The sequence below is a fragment of the Sturnus vulgaris genome, chromosome 5 (genome assembly GCF_052056855.1).
Source record: "Sturnus vulgaris isolate bStuVul1 chromosome 5, bStuVul1.hap1, whole genome shotgun sequence".
Lineage (NCBI taxonomy): Eukaryota > Metazoa > Chordata > Aves > Passeriformes > Sturnidae > Sturnus > Sturnus vulgaris.
In genome coordinates, this window is record NC_142247.1 from 35,638,184 (window position 1) to 35,663,739 (window position 25,556).

The window sequence follows — 25,556 nt, forward strand, 5'->3', positions numbered from 1 at the left end:
GTTAAAGACATTTGACTTGCTACCTTTGTAACAAGTAGAAGTGAGGTCATAAAGGGATTTTGATATGCTATTTATAAAACATAGGCTTGCTACAAAATTAAATGCATGCAGGAAGTGTATCTACTTGTATGTTTTTCTCTGGGAAAAGATAATTACTGCGTTTGTGCGTGCTGATCAGTTAATTTTGTGTGAGAACAACTAAAGACAATTTCTATGTTCAGGTTATTCAAAGTAAATAATAATAGGCATAGAGATGAGAGGAAATTTTGTGCAATACATGTTATTTCATGTATCTCATTTTGAAAGCAGTCCTTTACGGGTAGAAAATTCTTTTGAAATCTTGAAGGTTGTTTCATTTTAAAGAAAATAGTCTGTTCTCCCCACGCCAATATAACATGCTCCAGATGGTTTTGCAATGTTCACACTATTAATGAAAGTGATAAAAAACCAGTCAGGCCTCTTTACACTTGTCTAATTGCAAGGTGAAATTACTGGGGTTTGTTTTTGTTTTTTTTTTTCTATATGTTTAAGGCAAAGAGAAATCGAGTTATTTCCAATCACAGCATCTAAAACCAAAATACAGAGCCTGAGTGCAGTGGTCTGAAGTGCTTAGGGCCAGCAGAGGACAAAGCAGGGTATTTGCTCATCATTTGTTACAGGAGACTGGTGACTCTCCTCTTTCCCTGTGGCACACACACACCTTGGCATCTATCACTGCTCTAGTGGGATGGGCTCTCATGTGGGTTCCAGCAGGCTCTTAGGAGGAGAAGGAACCCTTTTGGAGGACACAATGGGCAGCACTGGATCATCTTCCAGCACTTTGACTCAGTGACCCCGATGTTCCTGCAGAGCTTGGCACCTTCCTGCACCTGCCGGGCAAGGAAGACCGTGGTGCTGCCACAAGGACCTGGAAGGGAGGGAGACATGGCCTCCATCTTCCGGAGCGAGGAGATGAGCCTGAGGCAGCTCTTCCTGCAGGTGGAGGCTGCCTACTGCTGCGTGGCTGAGCTCGGGGAGCTGGGGCTGGTCCAGTTCAGAGATGTGAGTAGTGCTTGGCTGGCATGCTGAGCTATTGGAGAAGTGTCCCAGGGTGTGCTTGTCCTTCCCTCAATGCACTTAGGAAAGATGCACCTGTAGGGAGGCCAAAAAGTCCATGGGATTCCCCCAAGGCTGCTCTGAAACCCAAACATCATGCCAAGACCCCACCCATCCCTGAGTCTCCATCCACTACTCTGCATGCCCTCTGCACAACCTTAGAACAATCCTCTGCATCACCAGGACGTAGGAAGCGTCTCCATGAAGGCCCCTCTGTGGCTCCTGCTGTCACAGCGAGGTTGTGTGGAAGGCCACCAGGTCCTAGGCCATGAGGAAGCCCATGGTATTGCCCTGCCAGCAGGGCCCCGTCAGTCACGGTGGCTTTGCCATCTGCACCAAAGGTGCTCATTCTCTGCTGATGTTATAAATGAGCGCAGCACTGTGCAGCCTTCAGCCCCAGGCTTGTTTTTCCCTCCTGTTTTTAGCTGAATGTGAATGTCAACAGCTTCCAGAGAAAGTTTGTGAATGAAGTGAGAAGGTGCGAATCCTTGGAGAGAATCCTGCGTAAGTAAACGCTTGTCAAATGGAATCGGCTTCCTGCCAACTGGTGGTGTGGGATTTATTTCTTTAAGTGCTCCCACACTGGGGAGCAGAATTAGTGGCAAAATGGTGATGTTTTCATCTGAGCCCCTGGAAATGTTTTCCATGCGTCAGCTAATTACCACTTCACCCCATATGGGCAATAAATTGTTGCCCCTGTTTTGAAAATGGTTAACTGAACTGAAAGGCGGCTAATTAGCTTTTATAAAATCACAAGATAAATCTGGGGCTGAGCAGGAGGCTGGTCTGGGTAACCTGACTCTCACACGAGTGCACTAGCTGTTGGCACACACTTCTTATGGCCAAGGGCTTCAGCCTCGGGATAAGTCCTTAAAACCCAAGCAGCAGAGCTCGTGATTTCCACTGTCCTGTGGATGTGTGTCCTAGGAGCACTGCACTCTCCCCACCACAATGCTGGCGCCCACTGTAGCCATGGTGGCAGCACTCAGCATTGTTGGGCAAAGCAGTGGAACCTGAGCTTTCTGTGTGCCCTACTCACTGCCCCAAATAAAGGGGGGCATGGTGGCCACTTGTGCCGGGGCTGAGGGCTGCCCACATGGGAGTGGGTACCATGATTTCAAAAGAAACAGCATCTCCACTGAGAATGGAGGCTGGGGGTGTTCATTCCTTGGTGACTGTGTATATGCACTGGGATGATGGCCCTTGTATATCACTTAATCTTGTCACACCTCCTTGGTCCTGGCTGAGCAAGCTGGTGACCAGGATGATGCACCAGGGATGATTCTGTGTTGAGACTTCTGTGCCCTTTCCTTGCAGGTTTTCTGGAAAATGAGATGGAAGATAATGTTGAAATAGTCAAAGGAGAAAAGTACCCAGAGACCCCCCTGCCTCGGGAAATGATTGATATGGAGGTACAGAATTTGGAGTGGACTCAGGAGAGAGAAAGGCTGTCCGTGTATTATGCTCGATAGAGCCCTCCCTGCAAGGAAGAATCTGGTGCCTGAGGCTGGCACAGCTCTCCTTGCCTGAGGAGGTGCTCCCCAAGTTGCTGCCTCAACACTTGGGTTGAGGCCGATCCTGCTGCATGTTCCTAAAGGAGCCCAGTGCTTTTACCATCCCCTTTGAAACATACCTCTGGTCCCACATATTAAATAAAAAGTATTACTTTCACAGAATGCCCCCATCATCCTATAGGGGAGAATAAGAAGGGTTTGGTGTTTTACCAAGAGACCTGATGTTAGAACCCACTTCACTGCAGGGCTGCCTGTCCTGCTGGGATTGTGATACTGGGGACTGACACAAATACTTAGGCCTCGCTTTTGGATATGCAAGGGATGTTTTATTCTAGCCCAGCTGGATGCGAAGTTTACTGACAGGGTAATTTTAGAATCCTGCATATGTAGGTGACTAGAAAAGAAAATCTTTCCAAGGGCTTCAGCTTCATAAGCAATTTGGTTTCCTGGTATATTCTGGCCCCATGTTATCACCTAATTTTTGGCCTATAGCTTATGAACCTAAAGTAATGTAGGTGTTGCTTTTGTAGTCAGTAAACTGACAGCTAGTCAGCCTGGAGTGTGAGATGTCTGTGAGGAACCACAGAGATACCCAGACAGGCTGAGACACCTACACCACACAAACACACCCTACTTGCCTGTGCTTGGGTCAGGGGCATCAGAGTTCCAGTGCCAGAAGAGGACAACACACCCGTCAGGGAATGTTTGCAATGGAAAAATGATACATTGGCATTGATGGATATCACCCTACAAAAGTGTTTATCCGAGTGTTTGTTGAATATTTCTGTATTCTCCCTTGAAAAACAAAAGAAAGCAAAATTGTTGTTTGAGATTTGGTATCAGCTTGGGAAAGAGCCATTGATCTGCTTCAGAGTTTTTCTGGATGTGCTTGAACCCTAAACAGACAGTACTGGAGAAACTTGAAGCTGAAGTGCTGGAAGCCAACCAGAATCAGCAAACACTGAAGCAGAACTTCCTTGAGCTGACAGAGCTCAAACATCTGCTGAAGAAAACCCAGGACTTCTTCGAGGTGAGAGGCCTCTTTGTTCTTCCAACAGAGATGTGGAAGGTTCTTAAAAATACTTGCACTGTCATTTGGTGTATGTTGCTTTTAGAGGTCTTTACCACAAGCCATTTTGAGGTTTGCAAAAACACCTCAGTCAATTTGGAGCATGCATTGCTCCGTGAGTCACTGGGACTCAAAAACTTAGTTCACAGATCTCTTTGAAAATAGCATTTATGCTTTTCCTTTGCTAAGATATAGTTTACTTTGTTTTTCCTTTGGTCTTATAAATCTCCATGGAAAGCTACATTTGGGGGAAAAATTGTTAAGAGAAAAATGTGAAAATAGTTTTCAAACTGGCAATGCTAAAGACTGTTTTTTAAAACTGATGTTTTCCAGGCAGAAACCAATCTACCAGATGATTTCTTCAGTGAAGACACATCTGGACTGCTGGAGCTGAGAAGCACTCCTGCTGCTGCAGCTGCCAAGCTGGGGTGTGTATTGGTGATGGTCTCCAGCTTGGCCAGACTTCCCACCTGTGTTGCATTGCTGTGTCACTGGCACAGCTTTCTTCAGCTTCTTAGCAGAGGGTGCTCACCAGCCTCCTCTGCAGAGCTATTTCATGGAGATAAGAGAGTGACTGTCCTCAGAAATTATCATCAAAACTATGGTCAGGTTATAGGTCAGTGGGACAAATGGACTTCTACTTCCAGGCCACTAATTCCAGTGATCCCTTAGGAGGTATTGACTGAAAATTGCTATCTTAAGCCATCTCACCCATGACTTCTGGTCTCGGGCATCTGGCTACCAGCCTGGTCCTCATGGATGGATGTCTGATAGACAGAAATAGCCATGATATTGCACTGAGCTGCAGTCTGATGCTTTCTCAGAAAAGGAAAACAGGAGAGTAAAGATAAACCACCACTTAAAAATTTCTACCTTCTGTGTCTGCCATTCAGGCACTCTCATTTGTGTGATGTCCATTTCTAGCCCCAATTATCTCTTCACTTTCACCTGTTGATTTAGGAAAGTTTTTTGGTTTTTTTTTTAAGAAAGAAGAATAGGATAAAGTCAGTAGATTGGGATAAAAGCCAAGCTTGAGGAGGGAAAGTTTTCCTAAAAGTGCCTGCAGCAAAGCCCTGGCTAGCACAGGCTAGAAAACAAGGGCTTGTGAAATCATATATGCTACAGGTCCTAAAAGGCATAGAATGGGCTTGTAATTTATTTATCTTGTAACTCTGCTCAGATTCACAGCAGGGGTAATAAAGAGGGAAAGGATGATCCCCTTTGAACGTTTACTGTGGCGAGCCTGCAGGGGAAACATCTACCTGAGGTACACAGAGATGGACACCCCCATGGAGGACCCTGTGACAGTAGGTACCATACCCTGTGTGGGTGCTGGTGGCCTGCAGACACCAAACTGGTGACCTGGACCGTGCTGCAGTGCTGGCTGCCTCTCCAGAGCTTGGTGTCTGAGGGCAGCCTGTGGGGGAAAGGTGGGACAGTTTCAGGATGGGAGAAGTTTCTTGGACATTAATTTGCCCTTTTGCTGCTGTTAAGGTGGTTTCCTTTTCCTGCCTGTCAAGATGCACCTGCGGCCTCACAGGGCAGCTCTATTATCGGGACCACCATGGAAGTGAACTGTGGTTGTCCCCACCTGGAATTAGCTATAGAGGGTCAATTCCCCTTGGGGTATCTGGGGAAAACCCCATGTCCCAGTGGAACTCTGTCCCCTCTGCTCCACATTGCTGTTTCCTCCATAACCCAGAACTACTGCCCATGCCTGTTTCCTGGAAGAGCATCTGGAGTAAACACTGCTGATGGGAAAGTGGGGATGGGGGAATAAAAGCAACCAGTGGAGAGGCTGCCAAAAAAAAAAAAAGATACCAACTTTTCTGCACTGCACTCTGGGTGTGTTAAATTCTGCTTGAATTGTGTGTTGCAGAGAGAAGAGGTGAAGAAGAACGTCTTCATTATCTTCTATCAAGGAGAGCAGCTTAAACAAAAAATCAAGAAGATTTGTGACGGGTAAGGCAGGCCTGGGGGCAAGCCACAATGACTCCCATAGAAGTGGTTACTGGCAGTCCAGGCTGGCTGAATTTGGAGCTAGATACCAGATCTCCATCTCCCCAGCTGTCAGCTCTGCAGCCAACCTCCCTTCCACACCTCAGCTCCGCTGCTCCTAATCATGAAAGACATTCATCATCTTGGCACTTGGAACTCGAGATCCTACATTTTCCAAAGATGCACACAGCTCTTGAGAGCTTCAGTTGCTAGGTTTTTAACTTGGGATATCTAAAAGGGGACTGTTGTTTTAAAAATACTCAGCACTCTTCCCCTGAAAATCAGAGACCCTAACTTGAGGACTGGAAATGTGGTAATCCTCTTGCTCTCAAGCTTTCCTTCATTTCTTCATGAAAAGGTGATGCTGTAGTTTATTCAACCTTTTCCCAAGGCCTTTGAGCAATATCTGTGTAATCAGAGACAGAGCCCAGGAGAGAAATGAAAGCTTCATACAACCTGACTTGTTTCCACCCTGTTAAGCATCTTGAAAAGATAATTCAGGTTGAATATTTTGTTACTCTTTCATAATGCTGATGACCAATGAGCTTTGTTGCTGCGTAAATCAGATTTGATGAGAGGATCTGTCTGCTGTCACCAAACCCATTTCAGGTATAGCCCCTCAGCCAGGCAGAGCCAGCCAAGAGCCTGCAGGGAGAGGCTGAGCATTGCTCTTCCCTGGCATCTGCACTAGGGGCAGGTCTTTCCTTACATGCTGCCTTTAATCAGAATAAAAGCAGGTAGATCTTTCATCCAGCTAGCATGACTGACTTCAGTCCCAAGAAGAGACAGAACCCTGGGGTCTGTCAGCAATTCCTGCTTTGGAAATGGGGCCTTCCAAGATACCTCCTATGAGCAGTGAAGGGCAATGCCCATCCAGAGAGAAATTCAGCCCTCCTGAGGTGAACATCTGTCTATAAAGTAGTCATGGACATGAGGGAAGATTCCCAGCTCTCAGTCACTGATTTCTGATCCTGAAGCTCAGACATACAAGAAATTCTGCCATAGCCATTGTGCAGGATCAGTCTGCTGCTGCCAGTGGTCTTTGAGTCAGCAAGCCTTATTCTCTTTCTGGATTACAATTTCCTGCATATAACAGAATCATAGAACAGTTTTGGTTGGAAGGAACTTGAAAGTTCATTTCATTCCAACTCCCCTGCCATAGGCAGGGACACCTTCCAGTACATCAAGTTGTTAAAACCCCCATCCACCCTGGCCTTGAACACTGCCAAGGATGGGACATCCACAGCTTCCCTGTGGCACCCTGTGCCAGTGCCTCACCACCCTCACAGTAAGGAATTTCTTCCTAATATTCAGCCTAAACCTACTCTCTTTCAGTTTAAAGCCATTCCCCGTATGTCCTGTCACTACATGCTCTTGTAAAAAGTCCCTCCACAGATTTCTTGTAGGCCTCTTTAGGTACTGGAAGGCTGTGGTAAGGTCTCTCTGGAACCTTTTCTTCTGCAGGCTGAGCAACCCCAGTTTTCTCAACCTTTCCTCATAGAAGAGGTGCTTCATCCCTCTGATCATCTTCATACCCTCCTTTGAACTTGCTTCATCAGGCCCATGTCCCTCTTATGTCTCATTTCTTTGCCTGTTTTTGAAATGCTGTTCAGAGCCCTTCTCCCTTTCTGCATGGGTAGCTGCTGGTGGTGAATGCTTCCCATTGAATTTTCCCCTGTGCCGATGGCCTTGCAAATCACCTGGTCACACATTTAGAACTGGCTGGGGTTGCCCACAGAGTGCTGAAAGTTCTTCATTTTGGATGTAATTTTTTTTTCCCCTGCAGCATTTAAAATTTCCTGCAGTCAAAAGCCAAAGACTTTTTTTCTGGGATGGGAGTAAAAGAACAAGCAATGCAATGCCTGACAAATATTAATTGTTGATTGACACCAAAATCATCCAAACTATAGGGACAATCTTCTGCAGCTAGGGGTCAGGCAGTGCTGGAAATGTGAGCAGATCTCTGCAGGGAGGTTGTGATATGCAACGTTTCTCGGAGTTAGTGTTGCAGATGTAGATGGTGATAGGTTTGTAGACAGGGACTTAGACTGGTTTCTCTCAGGCCCTTGTAACTGAAGGAGAATACACTTGCCAAAGACAAATTCACAGGACACTCTCTGCAGTGCTAATGAAGTTGTCTTTTATGTTCCTTTTTCTTTTCAAATTTTTTTGGTTGCTACTATGCCCATATATGTGGATGTTTTTCTGTGTGTTTTTCAGGTTTCTAAATCTCTGACACTCTTTTTGTGCTATGTGGGCCATCATCTGTCCCTGGTACCCAGTCCAAGACATCTTAGTCTGGTCCACCTTTACGGCAGGGTTGACTATACCTAAAGCAGATGGCAGTGTCATTCCAGCCCCAGCAGGATATTTCTGCTTAGCACTAAGTCATCATTCATGACAAGTAAATATCCTGCAAAAATCATGGGACTGGTCTAAGCCAGGCTCCTGCAAGGCAGGCTAAGATTTGTTTGCAGAGCTGTGTGCCTCAGGTTACACTTGTAGTCCCTGCTTGACTCTAATTGGTAACATTAGTCTGCCAATTTCATGAGCATTAAGTCCATGCACAAATTTATTAGTGAAAGGTGCAGAGGGAGCAGGAAGGAGGAAAACGTAAGAATTTTTCTTTTTCTCCTTTTCTTGCAGCTGCCTCAGTACTAATGTGAATACTAAACTGGGTTTATCAATGTAAGGATTCCCTGCTGAATTCTCCTGGAGCTTTCAGAGATGTCTGTGCCATTAGGGCAAAGCTGATACTCAGTATGCAAAATGGCTGTTAAAAGATCAAAGCAGCACTGCTGCAATAACGTTATTGGGAATGGGGGAACTGTACAGCATGGAGGAATAAGCTTTCAAGTTTGATTAAAAATCCTTATTAAAGATGAACTAAGAGCTGTGAAGAATAAGAAGATGGAAATAATTAGGTAGGATGAATAACCTTTGGAAACGAATACCAGGTGTTGAGTGAGGAGAAATTCAATTCTGGAAAGGGAAGTTTAGCTGAAGAGCACGTGCTGTCATTACACACAGCTCTGGGCTGATCTCTAGGAAACTGCAGCATGTTTTGTTCAATTTGCAACTGTCCTCACTTGTATGTGTGCTGGAACTGATTTTGTAGAGCAGGTGGTGAAATATCCTGCACTCAGACAAAGCCAGAATATGATGCTTATCTGTACACAGAGCCTACTCATTTTTGTCTCTTAAGCAGGGATAGACCCTTATGACCCTGTTACATCATTTAATTCATCCCACGTGCAGAAAGACAGCCCTTTAGCAGCCCTAACTCATTGTATCCACGACAGGATGGTGGAAATGTGTTGCCTTAGGTCAAGGGCAGGAGATCTGTTCTGCAAAGAGGAGGGATCTCTTCCTGCAGATCTGATGGGCAGTATCAAAGTGGCAGGGATAGCATATGCACTAGATATCACTGAACAAGCTAAGCAGGAAAAAAAGGAAAGATTTTAGTTACTGCAGTGCCTCAGCTCAGCTCAGCTTGCAGGCAGAGAGCAGCAGCAGTGCACCCTGTGGCCTGTGAAGTCCCGGGGGGAACTCCTTGTACCTGCTGTTGAGCATGAAGAGTACTCTGGGACTTGCTTTGCAAGCAGGACAGGTAGCTGCACACTTCTCAGAGAGACATGCAACTCATTTCTAATTGTCTGTGCTGGGATCACATAGTGGCTGCACAGCACTGCAGTGTGCTGTGCTGGTGGAAGCACCTTTACACCACAGTGACCTGCAGCTATACTTGAGATGTACAGCTCCTGTGCTGTAGCTGAAGCAGTGCCTGCATGCAGCTAAGACTTTCACTCACATTAGAATCCCACATTAGTCCTTCTTATACCACGCCAAACAAAAGCACTGAATTTTCCAAACAGAGCCTTGGGGGTAAGCTTATGGAAGCTTTTATGCTGGTTTATCTGAGCTGATGTTAAAGATACTGCTCTAAGGTGTTTAAAACCCTTCACCCATCCTTCCCTTTTTCCCTCAAGGTGTCTAGCCAAAACATACAGCTATTCTCCTATTTTATCCTGGAAATACAGTCCTTTTGTTTGTTTGCTTGCCTGCTTGTTTGTTTTTACAGGGTTATTTACTTATGTAGCCTGCCCTCACAAAGGGCGTTTGCTCCCAGTGCAGCAGTAGCTCAGCTGATGAGTTCTCCCAGTGCCTGCAGGAGGGTAGTGCAGACACAGGGACATGGTATTTTTCTAGCCTCAGTGCAAGAGAGACATCTGTTGGCTGCTGTTAGCAAGGCTGCCTTTGCCAGGGTGGGTTTTTCTTAAATGTCGTCGTAATTCAAGCAGCTTGTGGACAGAAGGGAGGTGCCTACATGTTAGTGCTGACCTCTATATGATATCAGGCCCTATCTATCACCTAAGACAAGGAGGGTTTTTCAGCTAGAACAGGCGAAGAGGTCCTTACTCTCATCAAGCGATAAAGATTCGCACCTTTCTTCAAGACCAAGTGCAACTCAGAGGTATGTGAGAACAGTATACTGCTGGCTCAGGAATAAAGTCAAGTTTCCCTGCCTTTGAGCTGAGAAGAGTACAGAGGAAGAAAAATCAGTCAAATAACAAGTGTTTCTCAATTCTCTCTTATTGAGGCTAGATTTCGTGCCACAGTCTATCCTTGTCCAGAGTCTGCCACTGAGCGCCGAGAAATGCTTGATGGAGTCAACACGAGGATTGAGGATTTAAATACAGTAAGTGGCAATGGCTTTATTGAGGACTGAACCCTACAACTGGGACCTGCCCAGATATTTGTCCTGTCTGAAACCATGTTGCAGACCACACAGGTTGTCCTCCTGACACCTTATGTGATTATCTCCATCATTCATGCAGCAGCACTGTGGTGGCCACATGATGCATGGAGGTCCCAAGACCATGAGCTGTGGTTCTGCTCATGGCTGTGATATGCCCCAAGTTGGTGGCACAGAGCTGCCTGCAGGAGATGGCAGCTTGGGAGCACGTGGTGAGATGAGGCCGGTCTGTAAGCAACTGGGTAGGGAGCCAATCCCACAGCTCAGTAATTCCCATTGGTCTCCTCTACACTTACAGTGACTCAGGACCATGCAGGGAGAGTCCTTGGTGAGCAGCACTGGGCACCTGGTATCGAGTGACCCGGTGTCCACACCTGCACATGCTGCTCTCTGGAATACCTCACACATTCATACAAATAGTTCCTTTCCATCAACCCTCTTCCACCTGTCCTCTCCAATTAATTGAGTAGATCATGGCCCCTGTGCTTCCCTGTCTTGAGTGTTGCCCCATATTGTGTTTACAGGTGATGACACAAACTGAATCCCACCGCCAACGACTGCTGCATGAGGCAGCAGCCAACTTGTGGTCCTGGGCGATCAAAGTGAAGAAAATCAAGGCCATCTACCACATCCTGAATTGCTGTAACATCGATGTCACCCAGCAGTGTGTCATTGCAGAGATCTGGTTCCCAGTGGCTGATGCTGACAGGATAAAAAGAGCTCTCCATCAAGGAATGGTAAGAGAGCAACATTTTGGGTCCTTGAAGCTCTTACCCACACTGAATTTTCTGTGTGTTGAGCATATGTTCAGTCAGGTCTGTTATTGTAATGTGGGGCTTCCTTTTCTCTTTTGAGGTTGTCCCATTGTTGTTTGACCTTTCATCTTTTGACAGAGATTAAAGCCAGCATTAAATGTTAGCAGGTTTGTGACAGACCCTTGAGCCAGCAGTGATGTTGTGGGGCCAATTCTTCTATCCATTCTGTGTCTGTCCTTGTCACTGGGTTTGCAGGAACGTAGTGGCTCCACGATTGCCCCCATCCTCACTGCCATACACACCAGGATGGCACCACCTACCTTCAACAGGACCAACAAGTTCACAGCTGGATTTCAGAACATCGTGGATGCCTATGGTGTGGGCAACTATAGGGAGATGAACCCAGGTGAGAAACACTCAAATATGTGCATCTGGTTTGCATGAGCCAAAGTAAAGCCTTTGAGCTCTCACTATCCTAAAAAATGTACTCACTGCTGATTAAGAAATCTGAAACATATTGGAACTGTTTGGTGCATACACATGGATTTTCTCAGGCAAAGAACTTGGCTGTTGGTCTCCAGTGAATGCTTGTGATGGAAATTAACTATACAAACACAGGATGGAGAATAAATGGTGAGGTAGCTGTTCTGAGGAAAATAACTAAGTTCATAAGGGAAATGTAAGTTGAACTCGCTGTGTTGAGGCAAAGAAGGCCAAAAGGACCCATCAAAATTTTGAAACAATGGTAGAGAATCTCAGACAGACCACTGAGAATTAATAGAAACTCAGAAATGGGGGCCCATGTGAAAGGTTGGGATTAACTCAGATTGTTGAGACTGAGCAGATTGAGAAAAATGATAGTAACATTCAAATACATTTTTATGTTGCAAAACAGAATGTCTACACATGGTGTTTATTATGGCGAGGCAAGAAACAAAGGATAAAACTGCAAGGAAGGTACAGGTCATACCAATGAACATTCTTTGTGATGGTAAAGCTAGTTCTGTACTAGATCTGATTGCCTGGTGTGTAGGGGAGGGATTGAGGAGGCCTTTAAGGGCAGCACCTGTAAGGAATGGCCTGATGGGGAGACTGCTTCTTTGATGAGGCCTTTTTGTTTAGCAGGAGCTGAACTTCTTGACCTTTCCCTCCTGCAGCTCCCTACACTATCATTACTTTCCCCTTCTTGTTTGCGGTGATGTTTGGGGACTGTGGCCATGGTGCTGTCATGCTGGGCTTTGCACTCTGGATGGTCATTAATGAGAAGAGCCTTCTGGCCCAGAAAAGCACTAATGAGGTGAGTATCAGGGAACTGGTGCACCCTATCAGCATAGGGAAAGACTCATCAGCCCCATTTGATAAAGGGCACATCCAGAGTCCCAAAGGCTGTGTGGAGATGGTTCAAAGACACCTGTGAGGCAGAGGTTTGACAATTCTACCGACTTATACACAGAGGGCCCGAAGGGACCCAAATTTTTCCATAAATAATTGTGTATACGCAGATTAGTACAATCCTGTCTACTATTGGTTGAGGCCCACCAACTGATGGACCTGCAGGTTCTTTGGTCACTGGCACTGCCTTCTCCCCCTGCAGATCTGGAACACCTTTTTCAGTGGGCGCTACCTGATCCTGCTCATGGGCATATTCTCCATGTACACTGGCTTCATCTACAATGACTGCTTCTCCAAATCATTCAACTTCTTCGGTTCTTCCTGGCACATCATCCCCATGTTTAAAAATAACACTTGGAAGTAAGTGCTGAATGTAGGAAGGAAGTAAAGACACTCCAAATGGAGCATGTAGGCTTGGAAAGAGAGAGACTGCCTGTGTGGGGAAGGGAAGGACTCCCTGCTGTGGATGCAGTCATGAATGAATCAGAGGTTTTGTCTGACACACACAGATGAACTCACTATTGAAATGGAAATGTAGAGAACATGCCTGTTTGTTCAGGCATTGATGTGCATAAAAATCTGCAGGTGTCCAGGACTGATGCATAGAGAACTATCAGTGTGAGGGAGACTGCCATTGTGTGGGGTCTATTTACATGCACACAAGTGCAGGATAACAGGTCGCAGAAAGGCTGGAGTCAGCTACAGATATCCTGTGGTAGTCCTCAGCACACCTCACAAATATACTGTGGGCTTCGATGGAGAGATTAAGCTGCAAAGGTCATTTCCGTTTTCTCTTGTAGTAAGGATGTGCTTTTAGACAATACAGTGCTGCAGTTGGATCCAGCAGTCCCAGGAGTCTACTCTGGAAATCCATATCCATTTGGAATAGATCCGGTAATTAAATTAAATTACTCTAAGATAATTTGTATTTCAGTCCTGTTTCTACATATCAGGTACATCAGTAGCTCCCTGCACTCTCTCCTGAAGCTGTGCTTTTCACTTCTTCTCTTTGTTTCTTACATAGTTGTGGTTTAATCCCAGCCAGCTGCCAAGCCCTGCACAGCCCCTCACTCACTCCCCCACCAGTGGGATCAGGGAGAGAATTGGAAGGGTGAAAGCTGGAAATGTCGTGGGTGGAGATATAGACAGTTTAACAGGGAAAGCAAAAGCTGTGCACACAAGCAAAGTAAAGAATTAAGTCATCTCTTCTTATGGGCAGGCAGGAGTTGAGCCATCTCCAGGAGAGGAGGGTCCCATCACACGTGCTGGTGACTTGGGAAGGCAAATGCTGTCACTCCAGACATCCCCCCTCCCTCCCTCTTCCCTCCACTTTACACACTGAGCATGATGTCACATGGTCTGGAATATTCCTTTGGTCAGTTTGGGTCACTGCACTGGCTCTGTCTCCTCTCAACCTCCCACGCACCCCCAAGTTCCTCACCAGCCAGGCACTACAAAAAGCAGCAAAGGCCTTGGCTCTGTGTAAGCCCTGCTCAGCAATAACAAAAACATCTCTACACTGTCAACTGTGTGTACAGTACAAATCCAAAATACAGCCCCATACCAGCCGCTATGAAGAAAAATGTCTCTAACCCAGGCAAAATCAGCACACTTCACCCCTTATTCCATACTATTTACTTAGGTGCCACACTATTCAATACAACTTCATTAATTACAACTCCCCCTCCCATTCATCAGTCTTTCTGATGCTTTCCTTCAGCAATTAGCAATTAATATATTGCTAACTGTTCTGCACAGGCAACAGCAAAATAAGCAGGTAAGCAGGAAGGAAGGTCAATTTTCCTGGAGAATGGTCTTGTGCTACAGCTTCTTTTCTACCACACATCTGCTGGACTATGTTTCCTTACTTGAGTACTTAACCCATTCCAGAAATACCTCACCAGTCTGAAGGCAAATTTCCAAATTTATTGCAGTCTATTTGTTGCATAGAATGCGAAATAAATGCCAGTATTATTGAACTTAGTCAGATTTTCTTCTCTGTGTCCTATTTCTCTTGTTGTTCTGTCTTTATCATGTATTGAAATGTACTTTTTAACATCAAGCTTTCCTGTTTCAATCTTCATATTAATTGAATAACCCCCATCCCTGCTGGTTGCACTCTCATTTCAATTGGTCACCCAAAGAAACTCTGTCCCCCCCTGCTTTTCAGAGACATTGGCCTTGTAGTCAGTTTTTTAGAAACTCAGCTCTAAAGATCTGTCCAGGATGTGTGCAGTCTGGTTCAAAAAATCACATCAGAATCAACTGAGTTTTCTGCTTGTTGCCCTGATACATCTCTAATTTAGGTTGACCTAGACTACCTCTTTCCACCTGGCTTCTCCTTGTTTAAGAGGATAGAAGTCCTGGCTGGGAGGGAAGAATGGCTGAACAAGTGCTGGCAGGGAAGGGGTGGAGTGGAAGCACCAACCCCTTCCTGGCCCTCTCTGAGGAGATTCTGTGTCATCTGCCCTGAAGGATGGATGGCTCTTTGCATTTTGCAAATCCTGATGGGATGACTGAGGTGTATCTTGGGAAAAAAGTCCCCCTGAGATGAAGAAGCTAGGCAGTCTCTTTGGTATCCAGAGAAGAGGCAAACCACATCAAACAAACACGCAAAGCATGTTTCACCCTCCAAATAATCCTGTCTTACTTCTTTCTCTTCAGGTACTAAGTGTCTGAAAAGTGCTGTCTACTGAGGACAGAAGACTTTGGGGTCTAGGAAGTTTGAGAAGAAAGGAGAAACAACCCTGAAGCTCTGTAGCATAAGGAAGGCAGGACTGAGAAGGGGTGTATGTCCTAACATCACTAAAAAGTTAGTGAAGAGAGGCAGGCAGCAAGATAATCTCCATGGCCAAAGAGCTGAAGAGAGTTTTTTTCTGTTCAAACAAAAAGTTTGAAAATTCTCTATCCTTAGTACTTCTCTGGTGAGGGTGGAACTAATTTTGGTTGCAGCAGGAGGGATTTTCTCATGCCTTTTCACTTTTGCTAAAGAAGATGACTCAGCCTAAGGACAGGAAATGACACAGAAAATATCTAGGTTCTGCTACCAGCCTTTGCGGTGGTTTCTGGAGGACTGAAGCAAAGTCATAGGATCATTTAAAATCCTTGTTATTTCCTTTGTTAAACAACTCTAATACGTTATACATTTTAGATTAATACCTTGGCAGAGTGAAAAGTAATAAAAGGAACATACAGATTTCTGTGCCATGCTACCCTCTTACTAGAACTGGTAGGAGCAAATTGATGGTGTCAAAGCAACAACTTCCACAAACCTTTTATTGATCAAACACCTGAAAATCTTGTTCTTTTCTCTCGCTCTCCCTGTTCCTTTACCCAAAGATCTGGAATGTTGCCTCGAACAAGCTGACTTTCCTGAACTCCTACAAAATGAAGATGTCGGTTGTCATAGGGATTGTGCACATGATTTTTGGCGTGATACTCAGTCTCTTCAACCACATGTAAGTTCATTTCACCAAGTCTGTTGCCGCAGTAACACACAAGTCCTCACTGGTGTCCTTCATTCAGAGAAAGCCCCATACTTTGGACTGATGATTTGAACTTTCACCTTTCCCCAGTGTGAGTAGAAATGTCCCATACACTGACTGACTCACACAACTATTGATATACAGTGCTAAGTCCAAAGGATTGCCATGATGTTGCAGGTATTTTCTTCAACAGACTTTCTTTTTAACTTACTTTCTCATATTCTCAATTCTGCAAAAATATTGAAGCACACTAAATTAAAAATGTGTAGCACCTCCCACTATTGACAACTTTTCTCTCGAAAAACAAGCTCTTTTGGCCTAAACCTAAACACACTGAAATCTTGCAGTGTATGCATGTGCATTTCACCTCGCTTACCAGCCCTTGGTCAGGATTTGTGGGTGTGCTTGTCTATATCTCTGCCTCTATGTTCTGCAACTACAAATAAAACATGGTGATAGAGTGCAAGGGCTGACACTATCGTTTTGAGAGACTCTCCAAAGCTACCATGTGTGCAGTGACCTTCAAGGACAGAAAGTGTTTGACAGAACAGAGAAGACCCTACAGGACTGATACTCCTGGTTCTGACCTTTCTTAGCATTTAATGTTCAATTTGTGAAGAAGACTTTTTTTTTAAATTGTCTTTTATTTCAGTGTAATAGTCTTTTGAGGTGCTGACATTCTGGTAGGTTGAATACAAAAATCTGAAAATAATCAGTATAACAGAGGTTTTGTATTTAACCAACGGCTTTCATTGATAAAGCCTGTAATTATGGACTTCTTTCTTGGCTAGTGATAGTTGTACATTTGTTAGGTTATTTTCTAAAAACTAAGTACTGCCAGACATGGGTCCAAACTCATATTAATATCTAGTATTAACCGTATTTTTCTTTAAAAATTATTAACAGTATTAACTGTAGTTTTCTTTCTTGATTCTTTCCAGCTACTTCAGGAAATATATAAACATTATCCTTCAGTTCATTCCAGAGATGATTTTTATTATCTCTCTTTTTGGCTACCTGGTCTTCATGATTATTTTCAAATGGTGTCATTTTGATGTCCATTCATCCCAGAGTGCACCAAGCATCCTCATCCACTTTATCAACATGTTTCTGTTCAATTATAGTGACACTTCAAATGCTCCATTGTATCTGCATCAGGTATGGATCAAGCAACCTGAATCCACTGTAGTTTTGTATTTGCAGTGGGTGCTGTGGAGAGTGGGCATAAAGATACAGGCTCAGAAGCTCTATCACAAATGTCAGTCACAAGTAAAGTTTATTCTTCTGGTATTTGTGTTGCCCTTGTCAACAGAGGGGAGAGAGCAGCAATCAATCAGCGATGCAGAGGAAATCTCTTTCCTAGTGTCATTCTTACAAGAATAATGATGCAGTTGAAGATACTGTTGGGGGGGAAATCTCAAAGTGTGACTAGAGATACAAAGCTGCATATTTCAGGCATGCTGTCCTGCAGTCTGGCCACAATGCTAGAGACATCTCCCTTTCTTGATAAGTTCCTATTTCAGCTTTGGAAAGCTTTAATACTTTACATTTTCACCTAAAAAGGTGAAGTAGCTAGAGGATTTTCTGGCAGCTTTTTGTCAGAAATAACTCCTCTTGGGAGTTCACTTAAAAAAAATAAAAAGCAAGCAAAAAAAAAAATCTCCCATAAGAGAAAACTTGTTTTAAAGTCATCTATATTTATATTCTCAGAACATGATTTTTTTTCTTTGATTGATTTTACATCAACAGCATCATTGAAGAATCTTCAAGCAAGTGCTGCATCCAGACACATGCACCCGCATGTATACAATTGCACACTGGGCACTCCAACATGAGCTCAGTTTTAGGGACAGCTGATGAGTCAGAGCTAGTAGAGAGCCCTGATCAGCTCCAAGTAACTGTGTTAAGGATGCAGGGGAGTTTGGAAAAACACAGTCTTCCCAGTCTCCAAAAAATCTTTAGATAATATTGTGCTTTGTACCAACTCAAAGCTTTCCCAAGGTAGACATTTTTTTCTCATATTCCTATCCCCCTGCCCCACCAGGAACAGAATGTGCCATCTGCCTGCACAGTCTGAATGAAGATACTGTATGAGTCCAATCATAAGGTGATCAGACATCTGAGCCAGCTTTAAAAGAAATGCAGAAGTTGTGGTTTAAGGTTTTCTTTGTTTCTTTTGTTGTTGTTGTTGTTTGCTGAAAGTACAGCTATGTCAGGACAGCAATACTGCATCAGGGGTGCCATACTGCAATGTAAGAACACTTTATATTGTGGAGACAATCTGTTACCAAACCTAAGCTATGGGGGTTCAATTCCTTCTGAAATTGCAGACGTGGAGTAAATCCAGGGCAAGGCTTGAATGACTTGGCTCTTAATGTAGCCTTTCTACACTGATCAAAGCAAGGCAGACTGACTGACTCACACAGAGTTAGGATGTTCACTTGGGACACTGAGCAGCCAGCTTCAAGTCAGTAGCATGGGATTTTGGTAAATTAACCCTTTTCAGCATGAAAGTCTTTCATCTCCAAATCTCCAACAACCTCTAGCTGAACGTGCTTTCTGGAGCCTTAAGCACTCTACACTTATTTTCATGTTCTCATAAGCAGAGGATACACAACCAAATGCAACAATTTTTAAAAAATTACCATTATATAGACTCAGGTTTCTAACCATAACCATAGTTGGCTAAAGGAAGTAAAGCAACTTTTTGCTCCTGTTGTTTTGTCTCTTAGAAAGAAGTGCAGAGTTTCTTGGTCATATTTGCTCTGATTGCTGTTCCCTGGATGCTCCTAATTAAGCCTTTCATCCTCCGAGCCAACCACCAGAAAGCACAGCACTTGGTAAGGGATGTGGATCAGTTGGGGGGGGATTCAGTACAGCAAAGACAAAACTGGGCAGACAGACCCCAAGAACTCTTTGCAGTGATGTAATTCTGTGTTTCTCTTACCCCAAGTTTTCTCTGACAATTTCAAAGTGTGCTTTATGCCACATATGCCCAGGACATGTGTGTGGACATGTCTAAACCATCTAAACGACAATCACAGAATGTCTAAATTTGGAGGGGATCACTGGAGGTCATCTGGTCCAAACTCCCTGCTCAGACAGGGTATCCCTAGAGCTCATTACTCAGGTTTGTGTCCAGACAGCTTTTGAATATTTCCAGTGAAGGAAACATTTATGTGGAAGCAGGAGCTTTGCTGGCAAGGACATACCCTATTTGTTAAGCTGACACCAAGCTCTTTCACCTGTTATATCCAATTACAAAGAAGATACAGAAAGATTGAAGTGCTGGTAAAGCCAAGATAGGGAAAAGATCTCAGTTGTCAGTCCGCAATCTCCACTAACCATTAGTTTGCTGCTCTGTAGAAATGAGGTATCTGTGAAAGTCCTGGCCTTGGAGAGGGCAACAGTGCTTGAAGGAGAGGCTTGATTTAAAAGCTGTTGCCTGCATTCTAGTAGTTCTTTCTTCCTTAAGTGATTGCCTTCACATTAACAGAGCCCTCCTTCCCATGGGCTCTGTGGTTTGCCCACAGCTTCTCAACTCACAACTGTGGCAGCTGCAGTTTCCGAGCTGATCATTAATTCTCTCCTTTATTACACTAACAGGACTTTACTTGTCAGTCAAGATTTACTTCTCTTTATAGTCACAGTTAGTGCCTGGAGTACCTTTTATAGGGCACAGATGTTTCCATTTGAAGAAAGAGATGCTGGTTTTGCTGCTTGACCTTTTCCAACCCAGTTACTTCTGACCTATAATTGAAAGTCAGGTCCCTGGGAGACCTTTTCAGCCCTGCCTCTGCACTGTAATTTCTTATTTTGTCATTCTTCTGGGATTTGGATGAAGGCTTGACATGACTGACTCCATCTCCTGCTTTTATGCTAGGAACATCTGACAGGTTTTACCCACCTTCTATTGTGTTCCCATATTTCTGTTCCTAATTTTCATATGTTAGCTGTCTGATCACATCCTACATTCCCCTAGATTTATATGTTTGCAGCAAAGTCTGTTTTCTATGCTGACATTCAGGTAAAGTAAAGACAAAGCGGGTGTGACAATCATTATTGCTGCAATAGGAAACAATATATTGTCAGGAGACCTTTCCCATGAAACCTGCCAGAGGCTATAAAGGGTGACAAGCAGAACCTGACAGAAGCCATGAGGTCTCTATTTGGTTATGCTGTATAATAGGACTATTAGATCAGATTGTTCAGGCCTCTAGAAAAGTCCTGTGAATAAAAATTGCAGAGAGGTTGCCATGAGGTTTTGGTCAATTTAAAATGAATCAAGAGCTTTGAATTTTATTTCTGCCTGTATCCAAGAACTGTGTGACCTTCATCAAGTCATGTGATCCTCTCAGGCTTCATTGCTTTTTCACTTGACACTAATTCCTTTGATTTGCACCCATCTAATTGGTATCATCAGCTTTAAAATACCTCCATTTTCTCATTTGATAAAAGTGATGGATCTTCTCACGATGGGAGCAAAGAGTGCATTTTGACACTAGAAACTAGCTACAAAATAATTGGAATAGCTGGGAAATGCTCTAGGATGGAAAATATTTAGGTATTATTAGCCATTTGGTGAGATTATTCCATTTCTGTGGTCCATGATGACTATTGTTGAAACTGTTTTTGTGTTCATGACGTATTCCTTCACATGTTACCCATCATGAGGTTATTGAGGGAGTTCTGTGCCATGGATTTCTTCATTTTGGTATCAAACAAACATACTGCATTTTGTTTCTGAAAGATCCGTTCTCAAGCCATCTCAGGAAACTCAGGAGGTGAAAATGAGGTAGATGTCCCAGAGACCAATCACTCCAAGAAAGCTTCCCAGGGAGACCACAGCAGTGGCCATGAAGGACATGAGGGTGATGATGAAGAGGTAAGAAAATTTGGACAGATAATTGTTCAGACAAATACAGTAAGAGAAGACACAAAGTCAAGCAGAAGACTTATGCAGAGTTGCCAGCCCTTCTTTCTAACGAGATATCATCACACGCTGTCGTAATAACAGTTTGTGTTTACAAACAGAATAGGGTTTGAACTTTCATTGAATTAATTGCTCTAAATTTTTCCTTTGGTTTTGCCTGGTGGTGGCAGGCATTCTTGAAACCCTCAAGCTGTTACAAACCTCAAGGTTTTTTTCCTCAGGAGTGGTTGTTTCACTTCCACATTGCACCCCAGAGAAGGTCAACACTTTCCCAAGAGTCAGTGAGCTTTCCTTCCTCTAAATTGCAAAGGAGCATTTAAAGTTGGCAGCCGGAATTATTGAATAGGGGGAGAATCCTTCCTTTGGCAGATATTGTCAAAAGCTTATACAGTTGGGAGCAACACAGGAAAAAGGGACAAAAATATTTGTAGCAGTTGGGAATATCAGCAGTATTGAGTGTGGATATGGCTGGCTGTTCCCAGTCATAGGGAATCTTCACAGATTTGCTTATTCATTATTATGAGATAGATACAGTTATTCAGTGATATCTCCCAAAATGTGTATGCCCATAGGCAGATAGTCTGAAAGCCCCTATTTTACATAAGAATTTCTGTTTCTCTAAGAAACCACAGAGAATGGCAGGAGCTGGATCGACATTTAACAATTTGAAATCATAAGAGTGGAACATGAGCTGCTCCCCAAACATTTAATTTTCACTGGTATTTCTCCAGTGAGAACATATGGGAAGATCATACAGAACTGACACTTTTCAGAACAGTCTCATTTCCTGGGAAATACCTTTGTGTTGCCCAGGACGTAGCAAGGAAAGGAGTATGAAGAGCCTTTTCTGTTAAACAGAAAGCCCTGAAGTGAGACCTAATCAAACTTTTTTGGTTTTATGTTGTTTCAGTTCAATTTTGGAGACATATTTGTCCACCAAGCTATCCACACCATTGAATACTGCCTTGGCTGCATCTCCAACACAGCCTCCTACCTGCGACTCTGGGCACTGAGCTTGGCCCATGCACGTGAGTGATTGTCCCCCTTTAGTGTCCTCATCATGCTTGCCATGGCTTCTGCTGGTGTCTGACTATTCTTGCAAATTTCTTCATGAAATCCAAGTTTCTACTTGTGCATATTTGTGTGTCAGGATGTTTTGCCTCTGGTTAGGTCACTCCAAGTGTGGTGGGAATCTCAGTTTTCAGAGGTGATCCCTGGCAGCTCTGGTTGCATTCACTGCCTGGGGCCCCTTTCCTGCACTGCTCTGTAGCCTCATGGTGTGTGGAACTGTGGGAGGTGCAGTCCACTTGTGTAGTCCAGTCCATGGAGATGAAGGCAGTATGGGAGCCATAGCTGCTTTTCCCAAGAAGCACTTGCTGTAGCCTTAGGGTATGCAGATGAATGCCAAAATTATTTGAAACAGTTATTTTGATTTTGTTCAACAAACAAGAAAGAAAAGGTCTGGCTCAAGAGCTTCTGGAATATGTAATTTTCACCGGGATTTTTCCCAGAAACATTCAGTGGAACATCACATTCCATGAGAAATGTACAGCATTTCAATGTCTTTTGTCTTGATTTGTGATAAAAACAGATGCTCAAATACTAGAAATTGCCTCAGGCTGGAACTTAGATTTTCAATGTTTCTAATTTTTCTGAAATGTTTTTTATTAATATTGCTGTAATGCCTCTGGCTAGGAGTTGCACCTGCCCTAAAGAATTATGCACACAAAAAAAGGAAAACAGAAAGGGGTGGGCAAGGAGAAGGCTATGGTGTGCTGTGCCATGGATTAATAGGGGTGAGATGTACTTCTTGGCACAGAAATTAGCTTAATAGTAGAGTGGAGTGGGAGCTGACACACATTAGCTTTACATGGAGAGCAGACACCTAAATAAAAAAAGCAACTAAAAACTTAGCGGAGGGCATACATATTCTGCAAACTGGGAAAAATGGGTGAGCTGGCAGACTGCATACTGCATTTGTCCATAGCTGCTGCTCAGCAGTTTTTTCCCCTTTATTTCCTTCTACAGAGCTGTCAGAGGTCCTTTGGACCATGGTGATGCACAACGGGCTCAGCAGCAGTGGCTGGGCAGGTCTCATCGCCATCTTCATCATCTTTGCAGCATTTGCAGTGCTGACAGTGGCCATCCTGCTGGTCATGGAGGGGCTCTCAGCCTTCCTTCACGCCTTGCGTCTGCACTGGTACGTGCAGTGGTCCTCTGGAGCTTTTCCCAGATCAGTCTTTGGGAGGCAACAGGCTGTGGGAACAGGTGGCCACAGTGCTAGACATGCTGTGCCAGTGCCTTGGACTATTAGTGGCCTTTGGCAAATGAAGTGGGGGAAGACTCTTCCAAAGGGAGCTCAGAGATCCCTGCCCTGTCCTGCTCCCTGGAGCAACCTGTTTGTCCTCCTGCACCTGCGGTGCTTGTCAGCATGTGAGGCAAATGGCAACCTGCAATTCTGTCCTGGTAAACATGCAGAGCCACTGAGGCCTCTGACCTGCATGACAAGGCCCAAAGGCAGCACAGGCACCCCACTGGCTGTGTATCCCACTTAAGGATCTAACAACACAGTTGCCAAGGGCAGTGAGAATTCAGCTGGGAGTGCAAAACCTGATGAAAACCTGGGTCCAGACTTGTGTCATCAGCCCAAGTTGATCTTCAGTCTGCTTAGGCTTTGTGGCAAACCAGTTCCAAGCTAGCCCATGTTGGCCTTAACTGATCATCAGTCCAGGCAAGGCCAGCAGTGTGGACACATCATCAGCATGTGAGCAAGACCAAGGTGTCAAAATACCCTTCACCACCACTGTAACTCGGCATCCTACCTGAGTCCCAAGCTGTGATCTTTTTCACCAAGTAATGTCCCAGCACAAGTCATAAACTGCCCAGGCAAACCATGGTGCAGCTGCTTGTCATTGTGCAGGAAGGAGGTGGTGTCTGTCTCCCACCAGTGTGCAGGTGGTTATCCCAGCTCTCAGAGCTGCTAGAAGCAGGTTACCAGACAAGGTTCTGCTCATTGGCTTCGTGATGAGCATTTCCAGTCTGGCTGGATAGAAAGTCAGAGCTGATGTGTGCCTCGTTGCTCCCTGGGCTGCCTGTGTCTCACTGCTGGTCCTATAAAGGGCTGACATTCATAGCTTAGAGTCCAACATCTTGTGGCCTCCCTTTTCCCATGGGTGCCATGTTTCAGCCTCTTGGCTGGCTGTAGTCCTGCCTACAGGCAGCACTGATGCCTCCCTCTGCTCCTCCCTAGGGTCGAATTTCAGAACAAGTTCTACGTGGGAGCTGGGTACAAATTTTCTCCGTTCTCCTTCCATCACATCATCAATGGCACTGCGGAAGAGTAAAACCAGTGCATCACTGCTTCCCTCCTCAGACCAGGCTCTGTTTCCTTGTGGCAACTCACTCACAGAGTAGGGTACATGGGATGAAACAATGGGATGTGGCCCTTGAAAGAAAAGCTGTAGATGAATATGTCCTAGCTACATTCCAATATACTGCTGTATCAGCTAAGAGCTGACCTATGTCAGCTGGGCTGGCTGGACTCTTGGCTGAGACTCCATTGATGTCTGCCAAGGACCTGGTCCTCAGCATTTGATGGCGTCAGCTTCTAGTGCTTGGTTGAAAAAAGGAGATGCAGCTTTGGAATTAAATCGATTATTAACAATCGACTCATATGCGTTTTAGTCCGTTTGCTGCCTTGTCATTGGGGTATATTTCTTTCCAAGGAAAATATGTTTGGTCTGTGGTTGATCATATGACGTGATTAAGTCCCATATAAGATTTCAGCCGTTCATTTAGCACACAATGCAAACCATCTCAAAGACAGATCGTATCGCAGGCTTGCAATTTTCTACATGCTTTACTAGAATAACCCTCCTTTTATCCGATTTGCTCCAGGGCTTGACAGCACTGGATTATAGAAATGTACACACATCATCACTTAACAAAAGTGTTAGTTTTGAAATGTGTAAACGAAAGTTTCCGCATTGACAGCCATTTTATTTATCTCTATTGACTTGTTTGTCATTGAAGTCTCAAGACGACTTGCCTTGTGCTGTATTTTTCAAGATGGGCTGTTAAAGCAGATTGTGTAGAAATGCTAATACCTAATGAACAGAAAGAAAAGTGGAATCAAAACAGTTGGCATAAATTTGAAGTAGTGGTGTACTGTGATCTTCTGAAATATTCATGAATTACTGATCCTTCAAACTGAATAGTGTTAATCATAACAGGCTATGTTTTTTTAACCCTGAACTATGTAAAGAAAATAGAGTACACCAAGGGATTTGGAGTGGACAGTGCTGTCTTCCAAGGGTCATGACCAAACAAGCCCTTATTTTCAAAACTCACTGCCTTGATATCCAGCTCCACCAAAAACCCCACATGGGAGTGCTCCCAGCAGGATGCATATTGTTATAGCCATCATAGCTTATGTTTGTGCAGTAGTCAGGCTTGAGACTCACCTCCAGCTACAGTGACAGGGGAGAAAATACAGCCCCAAGCCAAGCAGTTGTCCCAAAATTTCCTTTGTGGCCTCAAGAAGCCATACTGACGTTGAC

General features: G+C 44.3%; 1 protein-coding gene across 1 annotated transcript; it reads left to right on the forward strand.

Annotated features, from left to right (window-relative positions):
• The first annotated feature begins 852 nt into the window (after positions 1-852).
• On the forward strand, positions 853-24,661 carry ATP6V0A4 (ATPase H+ transporting V0 subunit a4). The gene is made up of 20 exons (XM_014877059.2): positions 853-1,041; positions 1,521-1,599; positions 2,413-2,507; positions 3,514-3,639; positions 4,012-4,106; positions 4,859-4,985; positions 5,558-5,640; positions 10,282-10,375; positions 10,957-11,169; positions 11,443-11,593; positions 12,345-12,484; positions 12,782-12,939; positions 13,380-13,473; positions 15,919-16,037; positions 17,006-17,222; positions 18,797-18,904; positions 20,815-20,949; positions 21,908-22,025; positions 23,026-23,197; positions 24,248-24,661. The coding sequence occupies exons 1-20, from the start codon at positions 925-927 to the stop codon at positions 24,339-24,341; spliced, it is 2,535 nt and encodes an 844-aa protein (XP_014732545.2). The 5' UTR covers positions 853-924; the 3' UTR covers positions 24,342-24,661.
• Positions 24,662-25,556: the final 895 nt, after the last annotated feature.

Excerpts from the sequence above, each read along its gene's own strand:
- ATP6V0A4 (XM_014877059.2), top strand. The coding sequence starts at position 925 with ATGGCCTCCATCTTCCGGAGCGAGGAGATGAGCCTGAGGCAGCTCTTC. Across the intron at positions 1,042-1,520 it reads GGCTGGTCCAGTTCAGAGAT|CTGAATGTGAATGTCAACAG; the intron begins GTGAGTAGTGCT and ends TCCTGTTTTTAG. Across the intron at positions 11,594-12,344 it reads CTATAGGGAGATGAACCCAG|CTCCCTACACTATCATTACT; the intron begins GTGAGAAACACT and ends TCCCTCCTGCAG.